Genomic DNA, 25,690 nt, shown 5'->3' on the forward strand with positions numbered 1-25,690 from the left:
ATAGAAATGAGACCTACTAATTTAACCATTTATCGCAAACACTACTGCAACATGTGTCCAGAGTAGTTAGCCCGTTTAGCCTGGACAAGATCCAACTCACCGTCTCTCCAATACTAAAGAATTTATCAACACTAGTTGGAAGCATTCTTCAACTATACAGTCTCAATATGCAGTCTGCTCAGCGTCATAATTGCTTAAATCTCTCTGTATACATGAACACTCATCTCATCTCTGTCTGTATCAATATTGCTGCAAAGGCTTCAGTTTTCTTATTTATTCTTCTTGCCACCAGCCAGAATGCGCTGGATTTGAAGTCCTCGGCTGAATGCTTGGTTGTATAACAGCCTAGTTTGGAATTCTGAAACAAACGGGAACCAAGCTAATATGGCCACAGGTGCAAAGATAACCACTCCCATCACGGATTCATACCCTCTCGATAAAGCTTTGACAGACCCCCACATTCCAATGCCCTTCACCAATGGTCTACATGCTTGAGCTATCTGCTCATACATAACGCCAGGCAAATCAGAAAGAAGTAATTTTACATTTACGGATAAAAGCAAAAGAAATCATGCGGGAAACTTCTCTAATAATACCAAGAATTAAGAAAGAGAACTTAATTTACTTGATTTTGAGTTCTAATATAAACACAAATGTTGTACATTTCAGTAAATTAGACATAGCCTCGATAAATGAGCCTTATGCTCAATTCAGCAACATGAGACAAAAGATAAATGATTAAGCCAGGGGGTAATGACTCTAAAAACAATGTACCAAGAGAAATCATAAAGGGCCCAATATACTGCTCGGGTCAAATGTTCTGGGACACAATTAAGGTCAGGTGTATTTCAGCATCATAAAATGAATGAAATATCCATCAAAACAAGAGGTAATGACTATTAGACAAGTACCTGTACAAGTGCCCAACCTGTTGGCATAAAGGCTAGGAGGCTCGCAAAGATGTCTCCAACGGTGAGACTAAGTAGAGTAAACATCAAGATTAGAGCAGCAACGGTTCCAATAAACAGAAACAATTTGAGGAGACGAAACATTAGCTGAAAATCTGCGCTGAACGTCTTTCTACCCATGGACACGATCTGCAGTTTCAGATGCAAGCATGCCAACAATTAATTAATAGAATAATTATCAAGCTCAAGCATAGAAAACGCTTTAATTCATAATGAACTATTTGATCATTAAATACAGACCTTCAAGATGACAATGACAGCTACTATGACTAGCCACGACAGACCATAGACCTGGAGAGAAGATGCATGTTAGAAAAGCTCTTCTCTATATATACTCCCGTGTCAGTCATTTTATTTTTATTTTCTATTTTGTACACCAGGGAGGGTGTTCTTTGGTAAAGGACTGAATTCTCCTATAACCTAGGAACTTCTGTCTAAAATGCGTATTACAATATAGTATGTATAGAGATATTAAAGCAGTTAAGCCCTGAGGTACTGATTCAAGAGTTTGAAAGAAAACATGAAATAAAATAAAATTAGCAAGCATAATTACCATGATGCTCTGTTCACCTCTGGTTACATGTAGATGATACACAATCCCATACTGATAGACAAAGAAACGGAGGGCAAGAATGATCTCCCAAATCCGCCCCCAAATCCCAGTGTGCTGCAGATGCTCCTGCTCCTCATCCCACCATGATTCCCAACTCTTGTTTGAAGGAACACCAATACCACCTCGACTACTTATCCATTTTGTCCAATCATCCCAATCCTCAACTATCTTCTGCCATTCAAATCCTGATGGATTAAAAAGGAAAGGACTAAACAAAAAAGAACATACCAAAAACCACATTGACCATGAGAGAAGGGTATATGCTGTTGAATCAGGAGTTGCTGATCCATAAATCCTATAACATATAAGCAGCACAGCGAGCTCTAACCCTTTTACAAAGTGACTCCTAGAGTACATCCTGTAATTTTCTGCAAACTTCTCATGTCTAACTACAAAACCACGCCCGGTTGCCCTGTATTTTGCCCCTCCATGCAAGAGAGTGCGCCCAAAATAGTGCATCTTCGTCCCTAGTGAGAAAGTGAAGAAAACGGGTGCGAGCTGCAGCTGCATTATTATGAGCTCACCTATAGCAATTCTGAACCCTCTCTCTAGTCCAATTTCCATGATCATGGGCAGAGTCATCAGAAGACCTATTTGAACAAGGGATTGTGAAGCCATTGCTGCCTTTAATGGATTGTCTCCCTTTCTCCTAGCTAACTTAATTATAGCAGTCTCAAGTCCACTCAATGACAGGTAAAGTTTGCCATATAGGAAAGCATAAACCGTGAGGACTACTAACTGTGAACAGCAGAAGAAAGCTTTAGTGCTAGATGCAGGATTAGCTAATTAAGCACAAAAAAGACAATTTAAAAGATATGTAACCAAGAAAATCATATAGCTCTCATAAGAAATTGCTAGCTCTTAAATGTTTAAGTGATCAAATGATCAGAAATTAATTTCCATATCCATTACATTTTTTTTTTTTTAAATACATCATTAGGTTAATTTTCATATCAAAATTTCCTTAAAAATTTATGGCTTTTTTGTAAAAGATGTTCAGTATTTTTTTGCTTGATTCTAAAGTATTAAGCATTACCATTGAGCTGATGTAAAATCCAACGGTTGTAAAATAAAATGATAGCATGCGGAAAAAGTCAAATCGATGCCCCAGCCGGTAGATATCCCGGCTTAGTGTTTGCTCCCCGTTACCACAGGCCACTTTTGCTTCAAAAAGAGAGATTTGATTGAGGCCAACATCTCTACCCTTTCCAACTTGGATATATTCATGATGAGTGATATTCCCACGTCTTAGTGTTGAGTTGAATCCTGTATAGGCAAAGGCATATGATGCAGATATAGAAATATCAAATATCACAGCTAAAAAAGATATATCAAGAATGTTACCGGCAAATATATCCTCACTAAGATTGATGCCACGAGAAGCCTTGCTGATTCCTCCACGGGTAAAATGGAAAATTCTATCAAAAACATCTGGATGACCATAGTGGAATCGAACCCTACACTTGAAAAAATATATTATAAGCCACAAAATTTATAAGTGTTCTATGTATTTTAACTCTTGCTTATCTAGCAATAATAGCTGAAGATAGTGAAAAGAAAGATCCAATAGTTTACTCATTATTGTCTCCAAAAATTCAAATAGCATAGGAGATGACACTCCAACAAGAAAATCAACTAAGAGGGAGGCAGAAAGCAGAAAATTCACCAGTAAGCGAAACTCAGCCGTGGTTTGAATATATTAACCTTTGAAACTTGTAAAGAACTGTTGTAAATAATTGTAATTATTTATTTTTATATATTTTTATTCTAGAATCTTCTTTGGGTTTGGCCCATTAGGTCATTCAGTCTCTATAAATAGAGAGTTCTTGTACATTTGTAATACACAATTTTCACATAATACAATCCTATTTTTCAAGTTCTTTCTTTTCAAATTGGTATCAGAGCTCTCGATCCTAAGGGCTCTACTTCCGCAACTGCCGCTTTTAGAGCAGAACCCTATTATTTGCCTCTCGCCGCCATTAGCCGCCACCAGAAAAAAATTTCGGGGATCTTTTGAACCAAGAAGACCACTGTTTGACTATGTTTTTCTAGATCTATCGATCTACGGACGTTTCCCAATCACAAAACAACCCAAACAGCCCCCCCCCCCCCCCAAAAAAGCCCAAACCGCAACTGTTCTGGTGCCTTTTCAACTCCGATATGCCTCGGATCACCTAGGTTGGACTCGCCTTGGCTACCCGGTCCCAGATCTGCTCTTACCTCCTTGATCAGACACTTTTCCAACAGTGGGTCTTTGATCTCATCATAAAAATCGGATCTTTTTTACCAATCACGCCTCCTTTGATCAGATCTTATCTTTTTTTGTTGCTTGGGACGTTCAGAGACCTCAACTTGTCATAAAAATCAGATCTTTTTGGCCACTCGTTCCTCCTTTGATCAGATCTGATTCTTTTGTTGCTGTTTGGGACGTTCAGAGGCTGCTACAACATCGTTTGGTTGTGTGTTTGTGTGTTTTTTGCCTCAAGTTGCAGATTTTTTTACCTTTTCTGATTCCTCTTTTTGCAGATCTGATAACTTTGCTTCTGTTTGAACTCAAACCTGAAGTTGTTTTGCTGTTTGGGCTATCTGGAGACCTTTTTGACTTCATTGGTATTTACTCATTTCTTTTGGGTTGTTCTCTTTGATCTACTTTTTTGTCCATGGGACGTTGGTGCACCTATTGTAAGAGTGCTAGACACATAAGAGACATGTGTTTTTGCCTTCATAGGAAGTGTGATAATGCTACTCCATATGTGAGTATTCGGCAAGGGGAGTTGGAGCAGCTTAAGGCCGCTGTTGATACTCTGCGTAAGCTGTTTGACAATTCTTTGATCTTGACTGATAAAAACACACGTTTTACATATCTTCTTGCTTCTTGCACTGATTTTAAAACCTCATGGATTTAGGATTTTGGTGCAACTAATTATATGACTTGTCTTGCTGAGTCTTTTCTTTCTTATCATCCTACTGTTGGTAGTCATACTATAGCCGTAGTCGATGGATCCCATAAATCAGTTATTGGTTCTAGTAACATTCAAATTCAACCTTCCTTGTTTCTTAAAAATGTTCTTTATGTTCCTCAGCTTTCCACTAATCTTATCTCCACTTAAAAGCTTACAACTGATTTGAATTGTTCTATCACCTTTTTTCCTTCTCATTGTGTTGTTTAGGATCTTACCACAAGGAAGACAATTGGAGTTGTTAAGGAGCAGGGTAGGTTATATTATCTCCTTCCAGAACATGCTACAAATGATACCAAAAATCAGCTATTGATGACACGTCATCCTTCTACGGTAGAGTCTATGATTTGACTCCATCACAAGCTTCTGGGGCACCCATCATTTAGTCTATTGAAGTCAATGTTTCCTTCTCTATTTCTAAATCAATTAGTTGAGACATTTCATTGAGATGTTTGTGAATTTGCAAAACACCATCGAGTGTCCTTTCCTTCTAGTGCTATCAAAAGCATTGAACCTTTTTCTCTGATTCATTCTGTTTGGTGCCTTTCTAAATTGCACAATGTTTCAGGTGCAAAGTGGTTTGTTTCTTTTATTGACGATTGTACTTGGGTGATATCGATATTCTTGATGAAAGACAAGTCTGAAGTACCAGAGATATTTATCCGATTTTATCACATGGTCGAGACGCAGTTTGGTAAGAATATTAAAAGATTAAGATCTGATAATGATATTGAGTACGTCAATCAACGTCTGTCGCAATTCATTTTAGACAAAGGGATGATTCATGAGCTCACATGTGATGATACCCCTCAACAAACGGGGTTGCTGAAAAAAAAATCATCACCTCCTTGAAGTCGGTAGAGCACTACTTTTCCAGACATCTATTCCTAGTTCTTATTGGGGAGAAGCCGTGTTAGCTACAGCCTTTTTGATCAACCGCTTACCTTCACGGGTCCTTAACAATACCCGTCCTATTCATTCCATGACTTTCTTCTTTCCTTCTGTTCCCATTTTGCAGAGTCTTCCGCCACGAGTGTTTGAGTGTGTTGCCTTTGTCCATGTTCATAAACAACATTGCAGTAAGTTGGATCCTAGGGCTCTTAAGTGTGTCTTCCTTAGTTATTCCCCTGATAAAGAAGGCTACAAGTGTTATCATCCTCCGAGTCGAAAACTTTTTGTTTGTTTCTAATGATGTCACCTTTCATGAATCTGAGTCCTTTTTCCAGGGTCTTCATCTTTAGGGGGAGAGCAGTTCTTCAGAAGACTCGTCCTCTTCCTTCTTTGAGTCTGGGTCGTCCTTGTCTACTCCTACACCTCTCCCTCCTGTGTCTACTCTTGATGTGTCAGAACCTTCAAGTAAGTCATGAATCACGGTAAGTCATGAATCTCTTGTTTCTGAACATGAGATTATTGTCTCTGATGACTTACCCATTGCCTTGAGAAAGGAAAAAGATCTTGCACCCAACACCCCATCTCTCAATTTGTTTCTTCTACTAACCTTTCTGTAGCACAAAAGCTTTATGTCAGCACTGGATTCCATTTCCATCCCAAAGTCAGTGCACAAAGCATTAAAAGATGAGAATTCGGTTCAGGCCATGTATGAGAAGATGAATGCCTTGGAGAAGAATAAAACATAGGAGGTTGTTGATAAACCCAATGAAAAAAAAGCAGCAGGGTGCATATGGGTTTATGCCCTAAAGTACGATTCTGATGGTACTCTTGAGAGACATAAGGCTCGATTAGTCGCTAAGGGTTACACTCAGACCTCTTGCATTGATTATGAAGAAACTTTTGCCCCAGTTGCAAAGATGAATACTGTAAGAGCCTTGTTGTCCCTTGCTGCCCATCACAACTAGGATATAAATCAATTTGATGTGAAGAATTTTTTCCTTAATGGTGAATTAGAAGAAGTTTACATGAAAATCCCGCCTGGTTTTGACTCTATGGATGGAGAAAATAAAGTTTGTGGGTTAAAGAAGGCCTTGTATGGATTGAGGCGGTCTCCTTGTGCCTGGTTTGGGAGGTTTACTAAGGTTATGATGACCTTAGGATACAGACAGAGTCAAGGAGACCACACATTGTTCTTTAAGCACCCACAAGGTGGGAAGATGGGAAGCTCACTGTTCTCGTTATGTATGTTGATGACATTATTATAACAGGGGATGATATTGTAGAGAGACATGTTCTACAAGCACGACTAGCCTCTGAATTTGACATTAAAGACCTTGGGAGATTGAAATATTTCCTAGGGATAGATGTAGCTCATTCAAAGCAAGGAATTTTTATTAATCAGAGGAAATATGTCCTATATCTTCTTAAAAAAGCAGGAAAACTTGGGTGTAAACCCTCTACTACTCCTATTGAGCAGAATCACAAGATTGGTTATGAAGAGGAAAGTCCTCCGGTTGATAAAGGACAATATTAACGGCTAGTTGGGAGACTGATATATTTGGCTCATACTAGACCAGACATAGCTTATGTTGTAAGTATTGTGAGTCAGTTCATACATAATCCAAAAGACAAACACATGCAGGCAGCAGAGAGAATTCTTCAGTACCTTAAAGCCACTCCTGGTAAAAGACTGTTATTCTGGCATGATGGCAATCTTTCTTTAGAAGTTTATACTGATGTCGATTATGCTGAATCCGTGACTTACCGTCGATCTACCACAGGTTATTGTATGTTCCTTTGTGGTAACTTAGTGACATGAGGAGTAAGAAATAGGATGTGGTTGCCAGGTCAAGTGCAGAGGCTGAATTTCGAGCTATGGCTCAAGGCATTTGCGAATTATTGTGGTTGAAGATTATACTTGATGATTTTAAAATAAGATGTGAAGGACCTATGAAGCTATTTTGTATAATAAGTCAGCCATTTATATAGCTCATAATCCAGTTCAACATGATCGAACTAAGCATATTGAGGTCAACCATCATTTCATCAAAGATAAAATGGATAGTGGGTTGATCGCCAGCCATTTGTATAGCTCATAATCCAGTTCAACATGATCGGACTAAGCATATTAAGGTCAACCGTCATTTCATCAAAGATAAACTGGATAGCGGGTTGATCGCCACTTCATACATTTCTTCTGGACGTTAATTACCTGATATTCTGACGAATGTACTTCCCTCAGATAGATTTCAAAAGCTTACTAGCAAGCTGAGAATGATAAATATCTATTCCTCAGCTTGAGAAGAAGTGTTGTAAATAACTGTAATTATTTATTTTCATTCTAGAATCTTATTTGGGCTTGGCCCATTAGGTCATTCAGTCTCTATAAATAAAGAGCTCTTGTATATTTGTAATACACAATTTTCACATAATACAATCCTACTTTTCAAGTTCTTTCTTTTCAAGTAGAGCCAATTCAACCCAAAACCTTAAGGTATTGGATGATGGCCTTTTTAATAGTTTATATTATTCCCTAACACACCCCCTCACGCAAGATCCCTTTGGGCTTGAAGTGTGGATATTGCACAGGCCCAATTTTTATTTTTATTTTTGGTTTTATCTTGTGCTTATTTAATTCCATTTGAAAGTGAGGGGCAATGAGGATCGAACTCGTGACCTTGGGGTCACTGAAACTCTGATATCATCTAAAGAACCTATTCTGCCCAAAACATTAAGGTATTGGGTGATGGCCTTTTTAATAGTTTATATTATTCTCTAACAAAACTAGTTTCAAATATCTTTTATCCATCGCCCTCTTAAATTAAAATTTTGCCTTAACTTTATAAGAGGCCTTATATTAGCCATGTGTTTCTCAGGAGGTTCCTAATTTATCATACAAGATTAACAAGTACTAATTAGTCAACCGTGTAATAATATCACTGAAAAAGAAAAAACTCACTTTAGCGGTCTTGCAAGAACTCTTTGACCAATAGTAACAAAGCTGGTTTCTTGATTTGACATAAACCAAGCCAAGGAAGAGACACTGTAACAAGTGATAAAATTAAGTAATTTAGGATCTAAACACGTCAAAGTGTTAGCTCTAAGTAGAAGAAAATTCATAACCTGCCAGTAAAGATATGCTCACGAACACCTAATATGGTAGGTGGGCGCACTCCATGATCCTCATTAAATTCTTCCAGAAGGTTACGCATTTTTAAAGCTTCTTCCAAGTAATTATCCTAGAAGAAATTTTCAATACACCATCTTTAATATGCCCTGATACCCATTGTCAGCTTGTTAAAGCTTCAAAATTTAAAATGTTTTACCTGGTTCATGTCAATAGTCTGAAGTGCTTCCCCTCTAGTAAAAATGATGGCATGATTTTGGTTTTCAGGCTTTCCTTCTCCTAACTTTGCTGGACCTGGAAGTTTTACTCGATATATTTCCTTCGGAGAAGATACAAAAACAATTATTTCTAAGGTAACCACCAGTAATTAACTACTACTTTTCTGACATCAATATGCATTTACTTGGTCAAGATTGTCCACAGCTTTGATCAATACAGAATAATAAACTTTCTGTATTTTTCCACCTTCTCTTTCTTCAACTTCATCAATATATGCAACACGAAGTGAGGGATTGCTATAAATGAATAACCAAAAATTAGATTCTTCAAATCAAGTGGACTTGGGAAACTAAAAGCCAAATGTATATTGCACTTAAAAAATTCAATAAACAATAGGAGAACATACTTAACCATCAAATTCAGGATATCTGTTGCACGGCGGTCTCCCTTACGCTTCTGATTCCCATAGTTCTGACAAGTAGCAACGTATGTGAATTTCATGTCAGCCATAGCCTCTAAATTGGCATATAGGGATCTCTGACTCTTTTTATCTTCCTCAGATGGAACTATAATAGCTTTATAGCCATTGAGTATCTCTGCCCACAAGACAAAAAAAATGTGCATCATTCTGGGGGATAACTACTCTTTTTTCAGCCACCATGATGAATATGACAAGCCCTTTTACAGGATTTCATATAAGTGAGGAAATTGTTAAGTGTTAAAGATATGTATACATAAGAAAATACTAAGGCCCAGCGTTTGAAAAAACTACAAATCACAAGCCTGCCACAGTACGTAAGTACCTACTAGATTTAGCTAAATATCTAAGAATAAAAGAAACTCAGTCTTACCTTTTTCAGTGGCCATATCAAGAAATGCCTGGAGCTTTAGAGCCCTCCGGTAGTACATTATTCCCCTAACTACATTAATAAAAGTAAAAGAGGAAAAATATCAGTTGACCAAATCCAGCCAGAGGCGAGTGGAAAGGGAGTAATACCTGTCCTGCAAAGAGTTTGTCCTCTTAATGAGGCCCAGATACGTAGCTGCAATATATTCTCCTCTTTCTCCCATATCTCACTATCTTTCTTACAGTCAAGTCGCTCCATGAAGTTATTCCATTCATCTGGCAAAATTACTATAATTCAGCTAGTCCGTTCTCTATTATCAATATAAAGTCAAACTATTGTGTAAGTAAATACAAACCAGGGAAGATTTTTTGCAGGTAATATATGATTGACACGCCATCTTCATTCTCAACCTCAATGTCATTCTTAGAATATACAGTCTCTTCACTGTAGTATGGAGTTAGAACACTGCAAACAAGAACCAAAGAGCTATATATAAGCACTTGGACAGCTTCAAAATGCATCACATTTTGAATTTTATGCATAAAAATTCCTCGACAAAAAATAATAAATAACTCGAAAATGAGCATTTTGGTCTAATATACAAGACATAGTAATCTTGCAATAGTTAAAGTCATCCCAATCTAAAGAAAACATCATATAACACTGATGGATATGGCTTCTATTAGCTTTGTTAGGCTGTTGAAATTTAATTTGCATGGTTTAGTGCGCACAATAAAAGCATGATGTTCCTGCAGTTTATAATCTTTACAAGGCATAACATGGTCATATATCTTGGCTGCCATGTATTAAGGAAACTGCAACAGACCTGAATGAGAGCATCGTACGGACTCGGGGAGCACTCGGCATATCCATGAATAATGAATTGGTAAAGAATGCAATCCTTCTGCGTACTTCACCATTTGTAGGAACCTCAATGGCAGATTCCCTCACTGTCAAGAGGAGATAAAGACGTCTCATCTGAAACAACCATAATGATTCAATGGTTATTATAGAAACCTCTGGATCATTGAATAATAATGATAATAATATAAACTCAAGAAAAAATATAATGGAACTTGTATTACTAAGTACCTGTTCCTCCCATTGTGCTGTAACCACAGGAGGGAATAATATAGCAGGTTTTGCCTCAGTACCAGCAAAAACTTGTTGTCCAGTATCCTTGCTACTTTGATTAAGTACTGCCAATTCACTAATGAAAATCACAAGGAAAAAAAAAAGCAAGCATTATTATTTTTAATAAAAGATATATGAGCATTATATTAATATATTCCAAATTCAGTGCCATTAAGTTAAACCAACCTGATCTCATTCACCATCATATCAGTAACCACTTCTAACATGTCTTGCAGCAAAACCACCACTGTACCTCGCTTGGATGGATCTGCATCTTTCTGTGACAAGAAAATAATGCTCAAATTTTCAAATAGAAAATTCAAAGACAAGATACCATTCAAGAATACAAACAAAAGATATAGTTAGTTTTCTTTTAAATGACTCACCAAGATTTCCACAAGCTCCACAAACTTCTTACAGAGGGATGGTAAAAAGCCCATCCGGAAATTTGTAATAAGAGTATTCTTTGAGATGTTGCTCTCGACTTCTTTAATGATGATGTAAATTATACTGGTTCATCACAATGAATTCAGAAGTACTGATAATGATTCAATTTTAATTAAATCTCTATAGCTTCAATTATATGTGCTACTTAAGAAAATCAGAAAACAGCTGATGAGAAATACTGATTGATTCTTTGTAATGCAATAAATAACTCCTCATTAAACCCTGACTAGCCAGGGTAAGATGAAGGCAATCCTTGTTAGCAGCCCTACCTTTGCATAATTGCAAAGAGGTTGTTACCCAGGTTCGAACACCCTTTCAGTCACAAAGGAACAGCTTTACCACTGCACTAGGCTCGGCCTCTTATTCTTTGTAATGCAATATGAAATTTTAAATTAATGTGGGTCAAATCAATATTGATTAGGCAAGTTAACCATTTCTTCCTTCATATATTTACCGTGTGTTGTCAAGTAGCTCGGAAAAATATTTAATATATATAGATAAAAAAGGTAAAATAAAAACAACTTAGTGTAATCATGAAACCCCAAAGGACTGATAGACTGCAAGAGCCAAATTTGAAAACCTTTTATAAAACATATCTAAGCAGTATAGAGTGCAAATGGAACCAGATCTAATACGTAAAGGACAAACCCCGAAACTCAGGGCTCCCCAACTTGCGAGGGTAGGGGTGAGGGTCAACTGTACACAGCCTTACCCGTAGTATTTTTTTTTCTTTTTTCAAAGAAGCTGTTTTCCAAACTCGAGCCCGTGACCTTCAGGTCACAAAGAGCAACCTTACCGCTGCTCCAAGGCTCGCCCTTGAATTGAGTCTGTAATTGACATAAACCAACACGAGAAGACACCCAAAGATACCTTTTTTCAGTTTCGCCTATAACTAGATCATGTAGAACATGTTTAAAAGATTCATAGCATTCTATCACAGCACATTTCATATATTCATCTGCACATATTCGCTTCCAAAGATCAGAGTCTCTGCCTCGAAACTGAGTTGCCATATCCAGTGCTACAGGAATCTGACAAGGTTGCAGTGTCAATCATATGAACTGGTAACAAACATAAAAATATTAAAATTGAATCACGCTGACCTTGCTTGCAAGCAAAAATGGTGGCCATTGAATTATTTTCAGATTAAGACCCATTGAGTAAGGAACCAGCAAAAGATCCATCTCCCTGGAGTCATGTAAGCATAGTTTAGTCCTAAGTAGGTGATTTACAGCAAATCAAAAAATGGAGGAGAAAGTGTAGATGCTAGGATTGAGAACAAGGGAAATCAACTAAAAGAGTTTGGCTCTGAGATCTTTCCTATCATTTATGAGATCTTCCTCACGAAAACTGCAAATAATTTCATTCCATAATTGAGCGAATTTGGCAGCTTCACTCCTTCTGCTCGCAGAATTCTATACAAGCATGGAAACTAAAGTGAAGATGAATAAATACTTTTATTTTAATGTACTTAGCAATGAAAATAGCAACCTCAGTAAATTGCTTCGAGAAAGAGTCTCTCCCATGTTGCTTCTTATCACAAGGAACCAAGTTTGTGTTGAATACAACAGGCAATGACTGAAATCGTGACCTTACCATGCCCAGAGTGCGTATCTGTGCAATTAAATAGATAAGAATATGAACTGAAGTATTTTAGTGACTGTTACATGATTGTGAACTGAAGTATTTTACTTTTTTTCGAATTCAAAAAAGTAATCCAATCTTAAGTTCACCCGTAAAATGAAAAGGAAAGTCCAAGTTTCATTACAAATTAAAGGCTTTGGAAATTCATAAAGATATAAGCAAATGATGATCCAGTACTTTATATCCAAAAGGATCTTATAAATTTCTTGAATAAATAGGTTTGAGTTTTTGCATGTGCCTTTGTTTTACAAAAATTTAGAAACCCTATACGATAGTATATCTCAAATTCTCTACAGACATAGCAAGGTAAATAAGACAAATTGACAATGACCTCTCCTAGACGATCAAAGGCTCCAGCAATGCCACCATACAAAGTAGAGAAGATCGCATACCAAATTTGAGTGTCCATGAAATAAACCTGTATCGAAAATGCAAATGATGAGATGATACACTGAGATACCTGAACAAGTGAAAAAGATTAATATATGTAAATATAACCAGGATATATTGCACACCATAAGTACAGGAGCCCAGAGCGCAAAAACTGCACCATAGTTATGTTTCGCTGCAAAGACCGAAAAATATTGGATCACTAAAATTAACAGCAAGTTAAAATGCAATCATGAAAAAGAAGGAGAAACTACCCTTGGGGAAAAACTCATGCCAAGCAAAATCAACATGTTGAATGCTCATTATGTCCTTTGTTGGCTTAACCAGAGGTTTTATCTGAAGAAAGATACAACAGTTAAAACGAGGCCCAACAACTTCCCAAGGCTAGTTTATTAGGTAAGTAACAACTACTGCAAATATAAAAATTTTACCTGAACAAAAAAGCTGAATGAAAATTTGGAAGCCAAAAGCAACACCCAGAAAGTAGTATACCTGAAATTCGTAAAAGAATCCAGATGATGGAACAATTCTAAAACAGTAAACAAGGGCACAATATCATAAATCACTTCAATAACATAGTGTTGTATGAAACTTACTTTAGGAGAGCAAATTGACTTTCATGCATTCCTCTTCCTACATAGATTCTTGGCTGCATGGGTAGAAATGATCATTTGGAAAATAGAAATGACACTCAAACAACCCAAATTATTGGAAAAAAAAAAACAAATAGAAGATATTTTTCAGCAAACAGATATGTTTTTGAAAGACTGAAGTCACTAATTCATAGTATTCACACATTCAAAAAAAGCAGAGAAAAATGGCTTAAAACAAAAATTAGTGCTACAACTTCGATTCTTTGGAAGACCATAAATGTTGTCGTTATGAATATACAAAATCATGATCCTTAAGAGAATAAACAATTTTATGGGAAAATTGTGTCTTAAGAGTTGCAAAAGTTCTCATGTAAACATTCTCACCAAAAGACACTGTAACAAGATTCATCACAGCTAAACTTTTTGGAATTTATGGCAACTCATTAGCCAAATTTGTTGCCACAAAGAAGTTACTTGAAATGGGTGCCAGTGTAAGTCAATCTTATAAAATTGAATAAACTTTTTATTACATGACTTCTTCACAGAATCAACCACTAAATTGGAAGTTCCTTCCGTGTAGATCATAGCCATAAAATTTCATAAAATCCAAAATTGTTTTGTACTCATTGATATATGTTAAGAACCTTGGGATACACCACCCCAAAAGCTAGCTCAAAGGGTGGGAGTGCCCAAGGCCTTATAAAGGCCACATTAGTTGCACATACAACCAATGTGAGACTATATATCTCAACACGCCTCCTCACACAAGAGCCCATTGGGCTTGAAGAGTGGATGATGCAACAGGCCCAGCCTACCTGTGCTAAGAAATTCCACAAGAGAAAGTGGGGGGGCGGCGAGGCTCTGATACCATGTAAAGAACCTTGAGATACACCACTCCAAAAGCTAGCACAAAGGGTGGGAGTGCCCAAGGCCTTATAAAGGCCACATTAGTTGCACATACAACCAATGTGGGACTATATATCTCAACATGCCCCCTCACACGAGAGCCCATTGGGCTTGAAGGGTGGACAACATACAAGCCCACCTACATGTGGAAATTCCACTACAAAGAAAGTGAGGGGCGGTGAGATTTCGAACGCTTTGATACCATATTAAGAACCTTGAGGTCTCCACCCCAAAAGCTAGCTCAAAGGGTGGGAGTGCCCAAGGCCTTATAAACCTCACATTAGTTGTCCATAAAACCAATGTGGGACTATATTTCTCGATACGCCCCCTAGAAGCCAAGCTCACCAGATTCTAAAACATACAACCAATTGTTGAGATATATAGTCTCACATTGGTTGTATGTGCAACTAATGTGGCCTTTATAAGGCCTTGGGCACTCTCACCCTTTGAGCTAGCTTTTGGGGTGGTGTATCCCAAGGTTCTTTATATGGTATCAGAGCTTCGTGTCCCGGGTTCGATCCTCACCGCCCCCCACTTTCTTTCTAGTGGAATTTCTTTCTTCGCACAGGTAGGTGGGCCTGTGCATTGTCCACTCTTCAAGCCCAGTGGGCTCTCGTGTGAGGGGGCGTGTTGAGATATATAAAACCATTAATTAGCCTTACCCAACAGCTTAAGCTTTTGGGTTGAATTGGTTCTTTACAATATACATTGAGATTTATGTAATATATACTTTTCAAATATATGAAAGGCAACTCTGACTCAGCGGCTGGTGTTATCGCCATGTGACCTGGAGGTGACATGTTTGACTCATATGGACATTGGTGGGCCTAAGTCTTTTAAAGTCTACACTATAAGGATTAAATAAATGCCCGATTATGACATTAGTTATTATATTAGTACAGCAGGGTGTCTTGTAATAAGATAGTTTCTGTAAGGATGGTTAGTTATAGGAAGCTATGGTCAGATAGGGATTTGTAATAATAGGGCATATCTCAATTAGGAAATCGAGAAGGATTTATGCAAGAAATGAGGGTTGGGAATACTCTCAGATGAAGGAGAGAGAGGGAAATCCTCTTGTACTGTTGACTTCTATCAATATATATTCAGTGTATTTAATATTATGTTCTTATTCTTATTTCTCTTTTACAAATTGTTAAAAGAAAGGAGCCAGGGTTGTATCAATTGATCCAACTTGCCAGATTCGAAGAGGAAGCCAAAGTAGAGGCCCTGAAAAATTCAATTGACTTGTTAAGAGAGACCAGCGAAAACAATTGACGTTTGGAGACATATGGACGACAATTAGAAGGAATTGATGAGATACAAACCTTATTGAAGGGATGGATGTCAAGAAAGGAGGCTCAAGAATATTCTCATGAAAGAATCAATGAACAAGTAAATGCAAAAGCTTCACGACATTCACCGACAGGACTGAACGAAACAGACGAATCTCATGCAAGTCTATCAGAGGATTGAAAATGGAAATGTCTTTTTTTACTTTGGGTTGGATTACCAGAGTGTAGAAATTTTTTGAAGTGCAAGAAATCCCAATTTCTGAACGTATTAAATTGGCCTTTGTGAGCATGGAAAGAAATATTGTGCATTGGTTTCGATTCTGGAAGAAGAAAAGACCTAATCTACAATGGGACGAGTTTACGAAGGAAATGTCACTCAGATTTGGAGATTGATCTCAAGGATCTATGTTTGAACGATTATCAACTTTGCATCAAGAGGGATCTGTGGATTACATTGATGAATTCGAAATGTTGGTGGCTCAAATTTCTATCAATGATGAAGAGCAAGTGCTTGGATACTCTCTTAAAGGGTTGCGGCCAGACATCAGGTGTAAGGTGAAAACTGACAATCCTTGTGACTTTGGATGCGTTATGGATTTGGCGAAGGATGTGGAGATGGAATTATGTGTTCAAACAACAGCCACGGTAGGGTTTCCTTGAGGAAGTGGGCTGCAACGACATTCAGGTCAGTACCTGTTTTCAATCAAAATGTGTTATTTTACAATTCTAGTGATGGTCCAAATGGAATTTTCAAAGAAACTGGTCCCAAACACCAGACCCAAGCACATCCTGAATTGCAAGAACGCGTTTTCTTCCCTCAGCAATGTCAGCATCTTCAACAGTGAACAAAGGGAGCAATGGGTCAACTACTTCCTCCAAAAATAGTGGGTCTAGACTCTAGACAGCTGTCTTATGAGGAGTTTGTTCGTAGATGAGAAGAGGGACAATGTTTCCATTGTGGACTTGCTTTCGCTCCCAGACATCTCTTCCCATCAAAAAATTTGTGACTCACAATTCTTAGAGAGGATGAGGTTGCTAGTTCAGAAGTAGACGCAGAGGAAGAACAAGAAAATTTGTTGGCAGAATAGAATGTAGATAATGGAGACTTGCATTGGATGGACTTGTCAATTTCTTTTGCCTCCGATTTAACTATGCCCTAAACCATGAAATTAAGGGGTCAAATAGCAAGAGAAGCATTTTTGGTTTTGATTGACATCGAAGCTAGTTATAATTTCATCAACCAGGCTTTGGTTCAAAAATTCCAATTACCCATAAGCACCACCAAACCGTTTGGAATACGTTTAGGAGCCAGACAAAAAAAAATTAGCGGGTTGCTATTCTGCCTTGTCATTGAATTTGGGAAAACATGAGATGACAGGTGAATTCTTTATTTTTGAATTGGGAAATGTTGATGTCATTTCAGGAGTAGCTTGGCTAAAGACTTTGGGAGAGGTAAAAATCAATTGGAGGACTTTAAGTATGAAATTTTTTCATGAAGGGCAGTTAGTTCACATTCAAGGAGATCCTAGTCGTAGTCACTCATTCGTATCAGCTAGAGCTATGTCAAAAATATTTGAAATAGAATCTGTTGTTGTGGTATGGATTGTTGATTGTAAGAATGTGGAAGACAAAATGGAAAAAGAGATAAACCAATCTATGTTTGACGCTGAATAATCTGCTCAACTACACGACCTATTAGACAGGTTTGCTTCAGTTTTTGATAATCTGAGTTTTGCCTCCATATCGAGGGGTGGATCATCGAATCTATATTAAGGAAGGGACAAATTCGGTAAATGTTCGGCCTTATCACTACCCTTATATTCAGAAAAATGAAATGGAGAAGCAGTTTACAGAGATGCTTGCTTCAGGAATTATATGATCCAGTAATAGTCCATGATCCATATTCTAGCCTCGTGATGTTGGTTAAGAAGAAAGATGGAAGTTGGCATTTCTCCATTGATTATCGGGCATTAAATAAGGCTACCGTTCCAGACAAATTTCCTATGCCTGTCATTGAAGAGTTGTTAGATGAATTACATGAAGCGGCTTATTTTTTCTAAAATTGACTTGAAGGTAGGTTATCACCAAATACGGATGTATGCATGCCAGACATTCCCAAGATTGTCCTAAATTGGAAGCCCATTATCATGGGCCATTTTTAGTGATCAAACAAGTTGGTGCCATGGCTTTTAAGCTTCAATTTCCCCCTTAAACTCATACCGCATTCGGTTTTTCATGTATCTCAATTAAAGAAGGCTGTTGGGAATCATTTTGTTGTTGATCAACTCCCTATTGATTTTCGAAATGATCATCCAACCTTTATTCCGGAGAAGATGCTCGCAGCCTGCACTATTACTCGGTATGGCTCTCTTAACATCACAAATTCTGGTGCAATGGAAAGAACGTCCAGCAAAGGAGGCATCTTGGGAGGACTTAATGGCTGTTCAACATCATTTTCCTGACTTCAACCTTGGAGACAAGGTTGATTCTTCCTCGGGTGGTATTGATATGGACATTAGTACCAGGGGGCCTACGCCTTTTAAAGTCCACACTAGAAGGATTAAATAAATGTCAGATTATAGGATTAGTTATTATTTTAGTACAGCAGCGTGTAGTACAGTAGGGTGTTTTGTAATAAGATAGTTTCTATACGGGTTAGTTATAGGAAGTTATGTGAAGTTAGGGATTTTTAATAACAGGGCATATCTCAGTTAGAAAATCAAGTAGGATTTATGTAAGAAATAAGGGATGAGAATACTTTCTTAGATGAAGGAGAGTGCTCCTTGGAAGAGGGAAGTCCTCTTGTACTGTTGACTTCTATCAATATATATTCAGTGTGTTTAACATTTTGTTCTTATTCTCATTCCTCTTTTACAAATTGTTAAAGAAAAGGAGCCAGGGTTGTATCATTGGTTCATGTAATTAGCCTCTTGCATTTAAGGCTGTCAATTATAGATTCACACAATGGGTCTGGCCCTTCCCTGGACCATATGCATACTGCATAGCGAGATCTTTATAACACAAGGCTTCCCTTTTTATACTTTCTAAATATATGAAACTATGAACTACTTGATTACATTCTTATTTCTTGTTGATGTTCAAAATTTGACATAAATGATCAAAAAAATGTTTTGTTATGATTCAACAAATTACATTCTATAGAGAGTTATTAGGTGTAAGGGTCAAATATCTTATGAAATAAGAAAGTAGAGCAAAAAACCATCAAACTGAGAGTGCTTCACTATCAATTCCTACTAGATAGTGATTTTGTGTGTGTGTGTGTGAATGCATGCATGCAGTATGCATTAACTAATAACTACAGGTTCGTGGGTCTTTAAAGATTACTCCTGCAAAAGTACTAACTAGGAATTATTACATGTTCTTCACATGACATATATCAGTCTTTTTCAATTTGAACAAACTAATAAAAAAACCCACTGATTTCTAGTGGCTCAGGTGCAAATTTGCATTACTTTCAAAATAAACAATAATTACATTGAAAGAAGCTTCTAACCAACAAAATAATTTCAATTTATAACCATGAAGACAAATACTTAGATATGTAAGAGAATAAGACATGAGTACCTGAGACCACCATAAGAAGAATCTGACTATGTGCCAGTCAGAGTTTTCAATCCAACGCCTTAGCATTGGGAAAAGAAAGAGAATAGCAGCTAGAAAATTTGGAAGCATATACAATGCAACTGCCAGCATGTATAATGGCGGAATGCCTTTCATTTGATTTAAAAAGGAAAGCAATTGCTTGAGACTCTGAGGTGCATCTTTGAAGGAATGCACATAGAAGAGGGGAAGAATGATAACCCATAAAAGACTGACAATGACTTTAAGAATATTTCTGAGCACATCAGTGAATTTCCATTGATGATAGCCTGGAAAGTTCAGGACCAGGTCCAAGATACCTAAACAAATATAAAGAGGAACAAAAATGATAGTAAATTTATATGAATAAGGAAGAAGAAAAATAGGTCAGTCAAAAAGAAGGGGAAAAAAAGAAGATATTATAAAACTTGTATATACATCAACACTCAAAATGAATTTCCAGATAGAAACATTATAAAATTGTAACATGATTCAAATTCGGCAAATGAATTAGCCAGAAGAAAAATGCTAGAAATAAGCACTAACATTGAAGAAAACAATTTCTAAACTTGATCTTAAATATTGGAGGTAAATTTTATAGATAGAATCTGCAAAGCATTGGCTGATCTTTCTATCACAAAAAATTTAGGCATTAATTGATGGATCACTAAATGATTTAGGACATGTAAATCCTCAAGGGAAGTAGCTGATTGATCTTCTATTAATTGACATAACAAAATTTCTTTTCTTAATATAAAATACTTGAAAATTAATAGGAAGGAGATGTTAAGAACAAATCATGCCTTCTGTAACAAGGAATAAAGGGAGTGAAAGAGCCCTGATAACATTGTATCATTTATTTAAAGATTTCAATTTCATACGAAATTGTCATGCCAAAAACTAAAATATAATTCAGTGGCATCCTGCTTCTCATATGACTTATGAAGTTTGTATTGCTCATATGATGATTTCATGCAACTTCCAACAGATAAGATGTCAAGCTTCTTTAGCTAATAGGATAATCAGGCCATCAATATAAGATTATTGTTACTAGTGATCCTGATAGTAGCATGATAAGTTTACATCAAGAGCCACTTAAGTGAATGTATCATACTTTGAAGTAAGCGCAGAATGGATGCTGTGATGAATATACTAGAAAGATTATATAAGACATCCTTCTGAAAGATATCCATCAGTGAAATCCCATCCCATGCAATAATGAACATCACCTGTAATAAGAATGCCCAAACCTTGTCATAACCACAATAAGGGGAAATATTGGCATAAGCATTTCCTTTAATTGACGCAAATACCTGCAAACCCAGTAAAAAAAAGGTCCACATACGATCAAAGCTGCGGAAGATGTGCCAGAATGTTCGTGTTTCAACAAAATTTGATTTGCCAGTTTTTCCAGATTTTCTTGGAGCACCCTTTCTTCCCTGATATGAAATTTATACAAGTACTGAACCAAATAAAGTATTTTACAATCAGACCAGTAACTTTTTAGAATATAAATACCTGTGCCAAATCACTTGTGGATTTGAAAAATTCACCATCATCACGCATGGGCCATCCAAGAGAAAAGCAATCAGGTGACCTGCAACACAAAAAATGTCAATTAACGAATGATGAAACAAGCCAACAAAGTCAATTTCAGTAATAATGTCCTAAAGGAAAACAAACCAGAAATACTCATTTAGATCATCATAGTTGCACCATGCTGAGTGTGGAGCCGTTCCATTTTTGCTCTTCTTGGCTTCCTTGATTAATTAACATGATTATTACAACTTTACAAGTCATCACAAAGAACATAGGTACCTGAAGTGTGATGACAATGTCCATAAGAGCATACCTTCTCAATTACTCGGTACAGGGGAGTGATAACCTTGCGCAGGAATGACTCATCATCACCACCATAAGAAGGCTTGATATTTTCACCAGTAACAATGCTGACATTTCCAGCCAATAAACCATGGAGTTCATATGCCATCTAAAGTTATACTTAGTCATTATTAGCACATGCACAAATTCCTAATAAATTAAAAAGATTAAAAGAGAGAGCAATTACATTACATTTGCAAAGACATTATGGCACAAGATATTGTGAAACGTGTGGAAAATCTGTACTCACATTGTGAAATATGTAGCATAGACACTCTGGCATGAATCGGACATTGGATGCTTCACCCCATATGAGAAGATACAAGCCCATATAAAGCAACTTCCTCTGTTGTGTCTCTTGCTGACCTTGAGGAAGTCTGTGTGAAAGATCATAAGTACTTTTACCCTTAAACTTTTTATATTTCATTCTTAAAATTCTTACGAGGTAAAAGTAAAAACGCACAAATGTCCACTGATGCTGATACTGTTATATCTCACCGTAAACTATGTTTTCGTCCCAAGAATTTGCACCACGTTTTGTAATTCTTAAAGAGATCTTTCATCATTGAATCAACAGCACGATCATCAAGCTGCAATTAACCAAAACGAAAACAGAAAAAAAAAAAAAAAAAAAAAAAAACAGCAGAATTTAACTACTGGCCAAAAGCAAAGCAGAATTTAACTACATTATCATAGCTATGATAATGTAACTTTGACTAGAGTTATCTTGATAGCTGTTTTAGCTTTATTTAGTCTATTATGATTGGCCTTAGACAGAGAAAGTGAGAGACAAATACGTGCCAGGTTGAAAGGCTCAGGTCTAGGGTGTAGCCTTATATGAGAGTTGGCAAGTAGCAGAATCAAATGCTCTCTCTGATTCCTGACATTGTCCCTCTGTGCCCAAATAAACCAAATACATTAACAATTTCAAGAGGCTAAAAAAAAACCTAATCAATCATAAATCTTTCTCCCCCCCCAATTGTTCACATGCACGATACATGCCTGGAAACCAAACATAGCTCTAAGCCAATCGAGCATGTCTAAATCTCCAGTTTTCTGCCTTTGTTGCTCGTATGTATTAGGCCAGTTTAAGCCACGAGTATTCCAGAGAGCAGAAACAGCGGCCTTAATCTAATAAGGAAAGAAAGCCAAAGAAGTCAGTGCAATGCCAAATAAAACACAAAGACTCAACATTAATCGCTGAAGAAGCAACACCTCTTCAAGCTGCATAATGGGCAGAGAAGCACCAGCAGAATCCAGAGGAAGAATATTATAAGGTGTATAAATCTCCGTCTTTTCCTGGACATCTCTAGCAGCTGCGATAATCTGCCCACACAAATAATGCCTCCAGGATTCGGATATTGAAAGTGGGGGAAAAAAGAGAGAGCAAAACACCCAGTAACTACAAAACGAAACTGAAAGGATATGAACCAAGACTAACCTCAGGAGCTACTTCTTCGACCTTCTCAGTCTTATTAACAGCACAAAGCACCTCAAAGAGCACCCCAGCAGTCTGGTAAGCTTTGCTGAGCTGGGCTCTGCAAAAGAATCACAATTTCAAGGGCAGAGGGAGAGAAGGAACAGGTTAACCACATATTCCGATCTTAAAAAACCACATAACGAAATGTAATAAAGAAAATCTGCCACAAGCGAGGATTAAAGAGATAGGATTCATAATAAGAACTACGAAAATTCGTAGTATGTATGTACCTGTCTGCCTGATCAACTTGGTCAAGAGCTCTGACATAATGCTCATAGTATTGCTGATAATAAGCCTGGATTTCCCTCGCATCTGTTTTCTTAACTCGTGAGGCAAGACTAGTTGCATTGTCCTAGTGTTTGAGAAATTGTGTAAGTTGAAGTCGGTATAAAATGGCTGCCGCTCTTTACAAATTCCCTCTCCAAATGAAAGGGAAATTAAAAGTTATCGCCCTATTGAGTTAATGGGAACGGAGCAAATGATTTCTTCATCTACTTAGAAGACCTCCCCTCCGCCATCGATCTTCGGCGGGTAATAGGGGAAGATAGGTGCTTCGAATGATTTGCCACGAAAAGAAGAATAATGGAAAAGTGATTTTATTATATATATTTTTATTAATCAAAAGAGAAAGTTCTATCAAACGTATTTGGTAAATTAAATTTATTAATTAATTATTAATTTGTAATAAATAATAGTTGTTGGTTGGCGAAAATCAACAGTTACGATATAGTTGTAAGAATTGTAAATGAAAATAGGTTGTAATTATAATTTTTTTTTTCTAAATAATAAAACAAGTTATATATTTCAATTTATATTTTCTCAACAACAAAAAAATCCAAATAATATATATAATAATAATGTAATAATTGTAGTTTGTAAATAATAAAGAGAATACAATATTGTTACTACCAAATAATATTAGTATTAATATCATTACCATATTTTAATAGTTGATTTTCACAAATTAACAGTTATCATTTATTGTGAATTAATAATTAATTAATGAGTTTGATTTATGAAAATAATAATCGTTGATTGGCAAAAATCAACGGTTAAGATATGATATATTTTTTTTGTAGATAAAATATGATATTAACATTAGTAATAACATTATTTAATAGTAAAAATATCTTATCCCGTAATAAAGCTAATAGTAATAACTAATAATGCAAGTGGTGAACTTGAGCTGGAAAATTAGTGCAGACATGATGTACTTTGAATAGGAGAGCCATAGCATGTATGAATTATTTGCACCTTGAAGATATAAAGCGAGTTTCGTTCGCAAATAAGAATTTAATGTTTTTTATATTATAAGCAATAAATTTTATTTTATTCATCATGAGAAATATTAACCACAAATAATATAATTGACAAAAGTATAATTAAATTGTATTTAAACATGATTATGCATCTGAAAATATGATTTCAGCCAAAGTTTAAAAAACAAAAAACACTTTTCCGTGAATAAAAGGAAGTTTGGAAATTCACCAAAAGAATATCATAGTTAATTTGAAAATTATAATTTAAAATTGCAATCTTTAGTCAGTATGCACTACATTATAATTCACAGCCACTAAATCCTTCAAGTTAAAATATAAGCCATAATTATACAAAGACAAAGTAGTATTGTTCTGCAAACAAATGTGGGCACAGTTGGCTAAGTATTTGATTCATACTCCTTAAGGGTTTGGGTTCAAACCCCGTTGGCCGATGTGAAGACTTTGTTGGTGGGTGATATGTAATCCCTCCCAGAAATTCTCAAAGAGGTTGGGGGTCTTCCCCGACCCTAGTGGGATACCGGTGTCTAACCCCACTTAAATTTTTATTTAAAAAAAATAAAAAATAGTATTGTTCTATTACAAATACATTAGTAATGTAAATGCACCTAATTAATGACTGATATATACTAACGAACAATCAACGGTCTAAACTCTCTAATACAACGTTTTGCATGAAGAAAATTACTTACTGTGCGCTCACGCACTCCTCCCCTCATATAGTCACATCACATTTCAAATGCAAAAATGAAACATAAAAAACGGTTTGAAAAAGAGAAAACAAATGAGACGACATATATACATACTAACCCTCTCCAGTCGCTGCAGCAACAACGTCTTGAACTGCCTCACACCACGCCCGCTGGAACTCTGATCCAGCCTGTGCGCTTTCTCGAAGGCATAGAACCTACCTGCATTTTTTTTTTTTTTGCAACAAACAAATTACAGAACAGTTGCACACGATCGATGATGATGATCAATGTGAAATTAAGCAAGGTGAACGACATACATAGATAGGCAACCCTGGGACGCTCGTTTTCGATCTCATTGGCGACTCTGAGAATAGGTGAGATGGAAGCGAGTGAGGAGGGGACGACTTCGTTGTCGAATACCTCAAAATTGAACGTCGTGGCGGCGCTTCTTGATGGCCGCCTCATCAGCGAGTTCGCTCCCGCCTCCAGATTCGACATTTCTCGAGTCTCTGCGATCTCTATTTATATTCAGCTCTCCCTCTTCCTCTTCCACTCACTTAACAACTTCCTTGATAATTCACTCATGCACGAAAAACAATTTAACACTCTACACTACAGTAAGAAACAAACAAACCGATCCATTTACATACATTCAGATTATGATTTTCCTGGCAACCGAACGGAGTACGTACAACGTACTTTTATAAATATATATATACTACGAAAAA

The 25,690-nt window shown here is 36.7% G+C and overlaps 1 protein-coding gene and 1 non-coding gene across 2 annotated transcripts; both read right to left on the reverse strand.

Moving 5' to 3' along the window:
* Nucleotides 1–25,460, reverse strand: LOC133292415 (callose synthase 5-like). The gene is given in 42 exon segments (XM_061490814.1): nucleotides 1–500; nucleotides 912–1,097; nucleotides 1,209–1,259; nucleotides 1,522–2,319; nucleotides 2,618–2,847; nucleotides 2,926–3,038; nucleotides 8,392–8,475; nucleotides 8,556–8,671; nucleotides 8,759–8,878; nucleotides 8,963–9,074; nucleotides 9,185–9,374; nucleotides 9,630–9,698; nucleotides 9,776–9,901; nucleotides 9,982–10,091; nucleotides 10,453–10,604; nucleotides 10,719–10,836; nucleotides 10,947–11,038; nucleotides 11,147–11,270; nucleotides 12,078–12,238; nucleotides 12,311–12,395; nucleotides 12,501–12,622; nucleotides 12,699–12,821; nucleotides 13,183–13,269; nucleotides 13,367–13,416; nucleotides 13,496–13,577; nucleotides 13,673–13,733; nucleotides 13,838–13,890; nucleotides 19,618–19,952; nucleotides 20,747–20,861; nucleotides 20,946–21,071; nucleotides 21,151–21,229; nucleotides 21,316–21,392; nucleotides 21,485–21,622; nucleotides 21,764–21,890; nucleotides 22,012–22,103; nucleotides 22,315–22,407; nucleotides 22,516–22,644; nucleotides 22,729–22,839; nucleotides 22,955–23,051; nucleotides 23,224–23,345; nucleotides 25,081–25,181; nucleotides 25,280–25,460. Coding segments are annotated over 42 exon segments (5,769 nt in total). The 3' UTR covers nucleotides 1–269.
* LOC133292487 (small nucleolar RNA J33) lies at nucleotides 9,621–9,701 on the reverse strand. Its single transcript, XR_009748919.1, has one exon. It is a non-coding gene; the product is annotated as a small nucleolar RNA J33 (small nucleolar RNA).
* Nucleotides 25,461–25,690: the final 230 nt, after the last annotated feature.

The sequence above is a fragment of the Gastrolobium bilobum genome, unplaced genomic scaffold (assembly GCF_033153095.1).
Source record: "Gastrolobium bilobum isolate Gb01-03AN ecotype WA unplaced genomic scaffold, APGP_CSIRO_Gbil_v1 utg8085, whole genome shotgun sequence".
In the NCBI taxonomy this organism is placed as follows: domain Eukaryota; kingdom Viridiplantae; phylum Streptophyta; class Magnoliopsida; order Fabales; family Fabaceae; genus Gastrolobium; species Gastrolobium bilobum.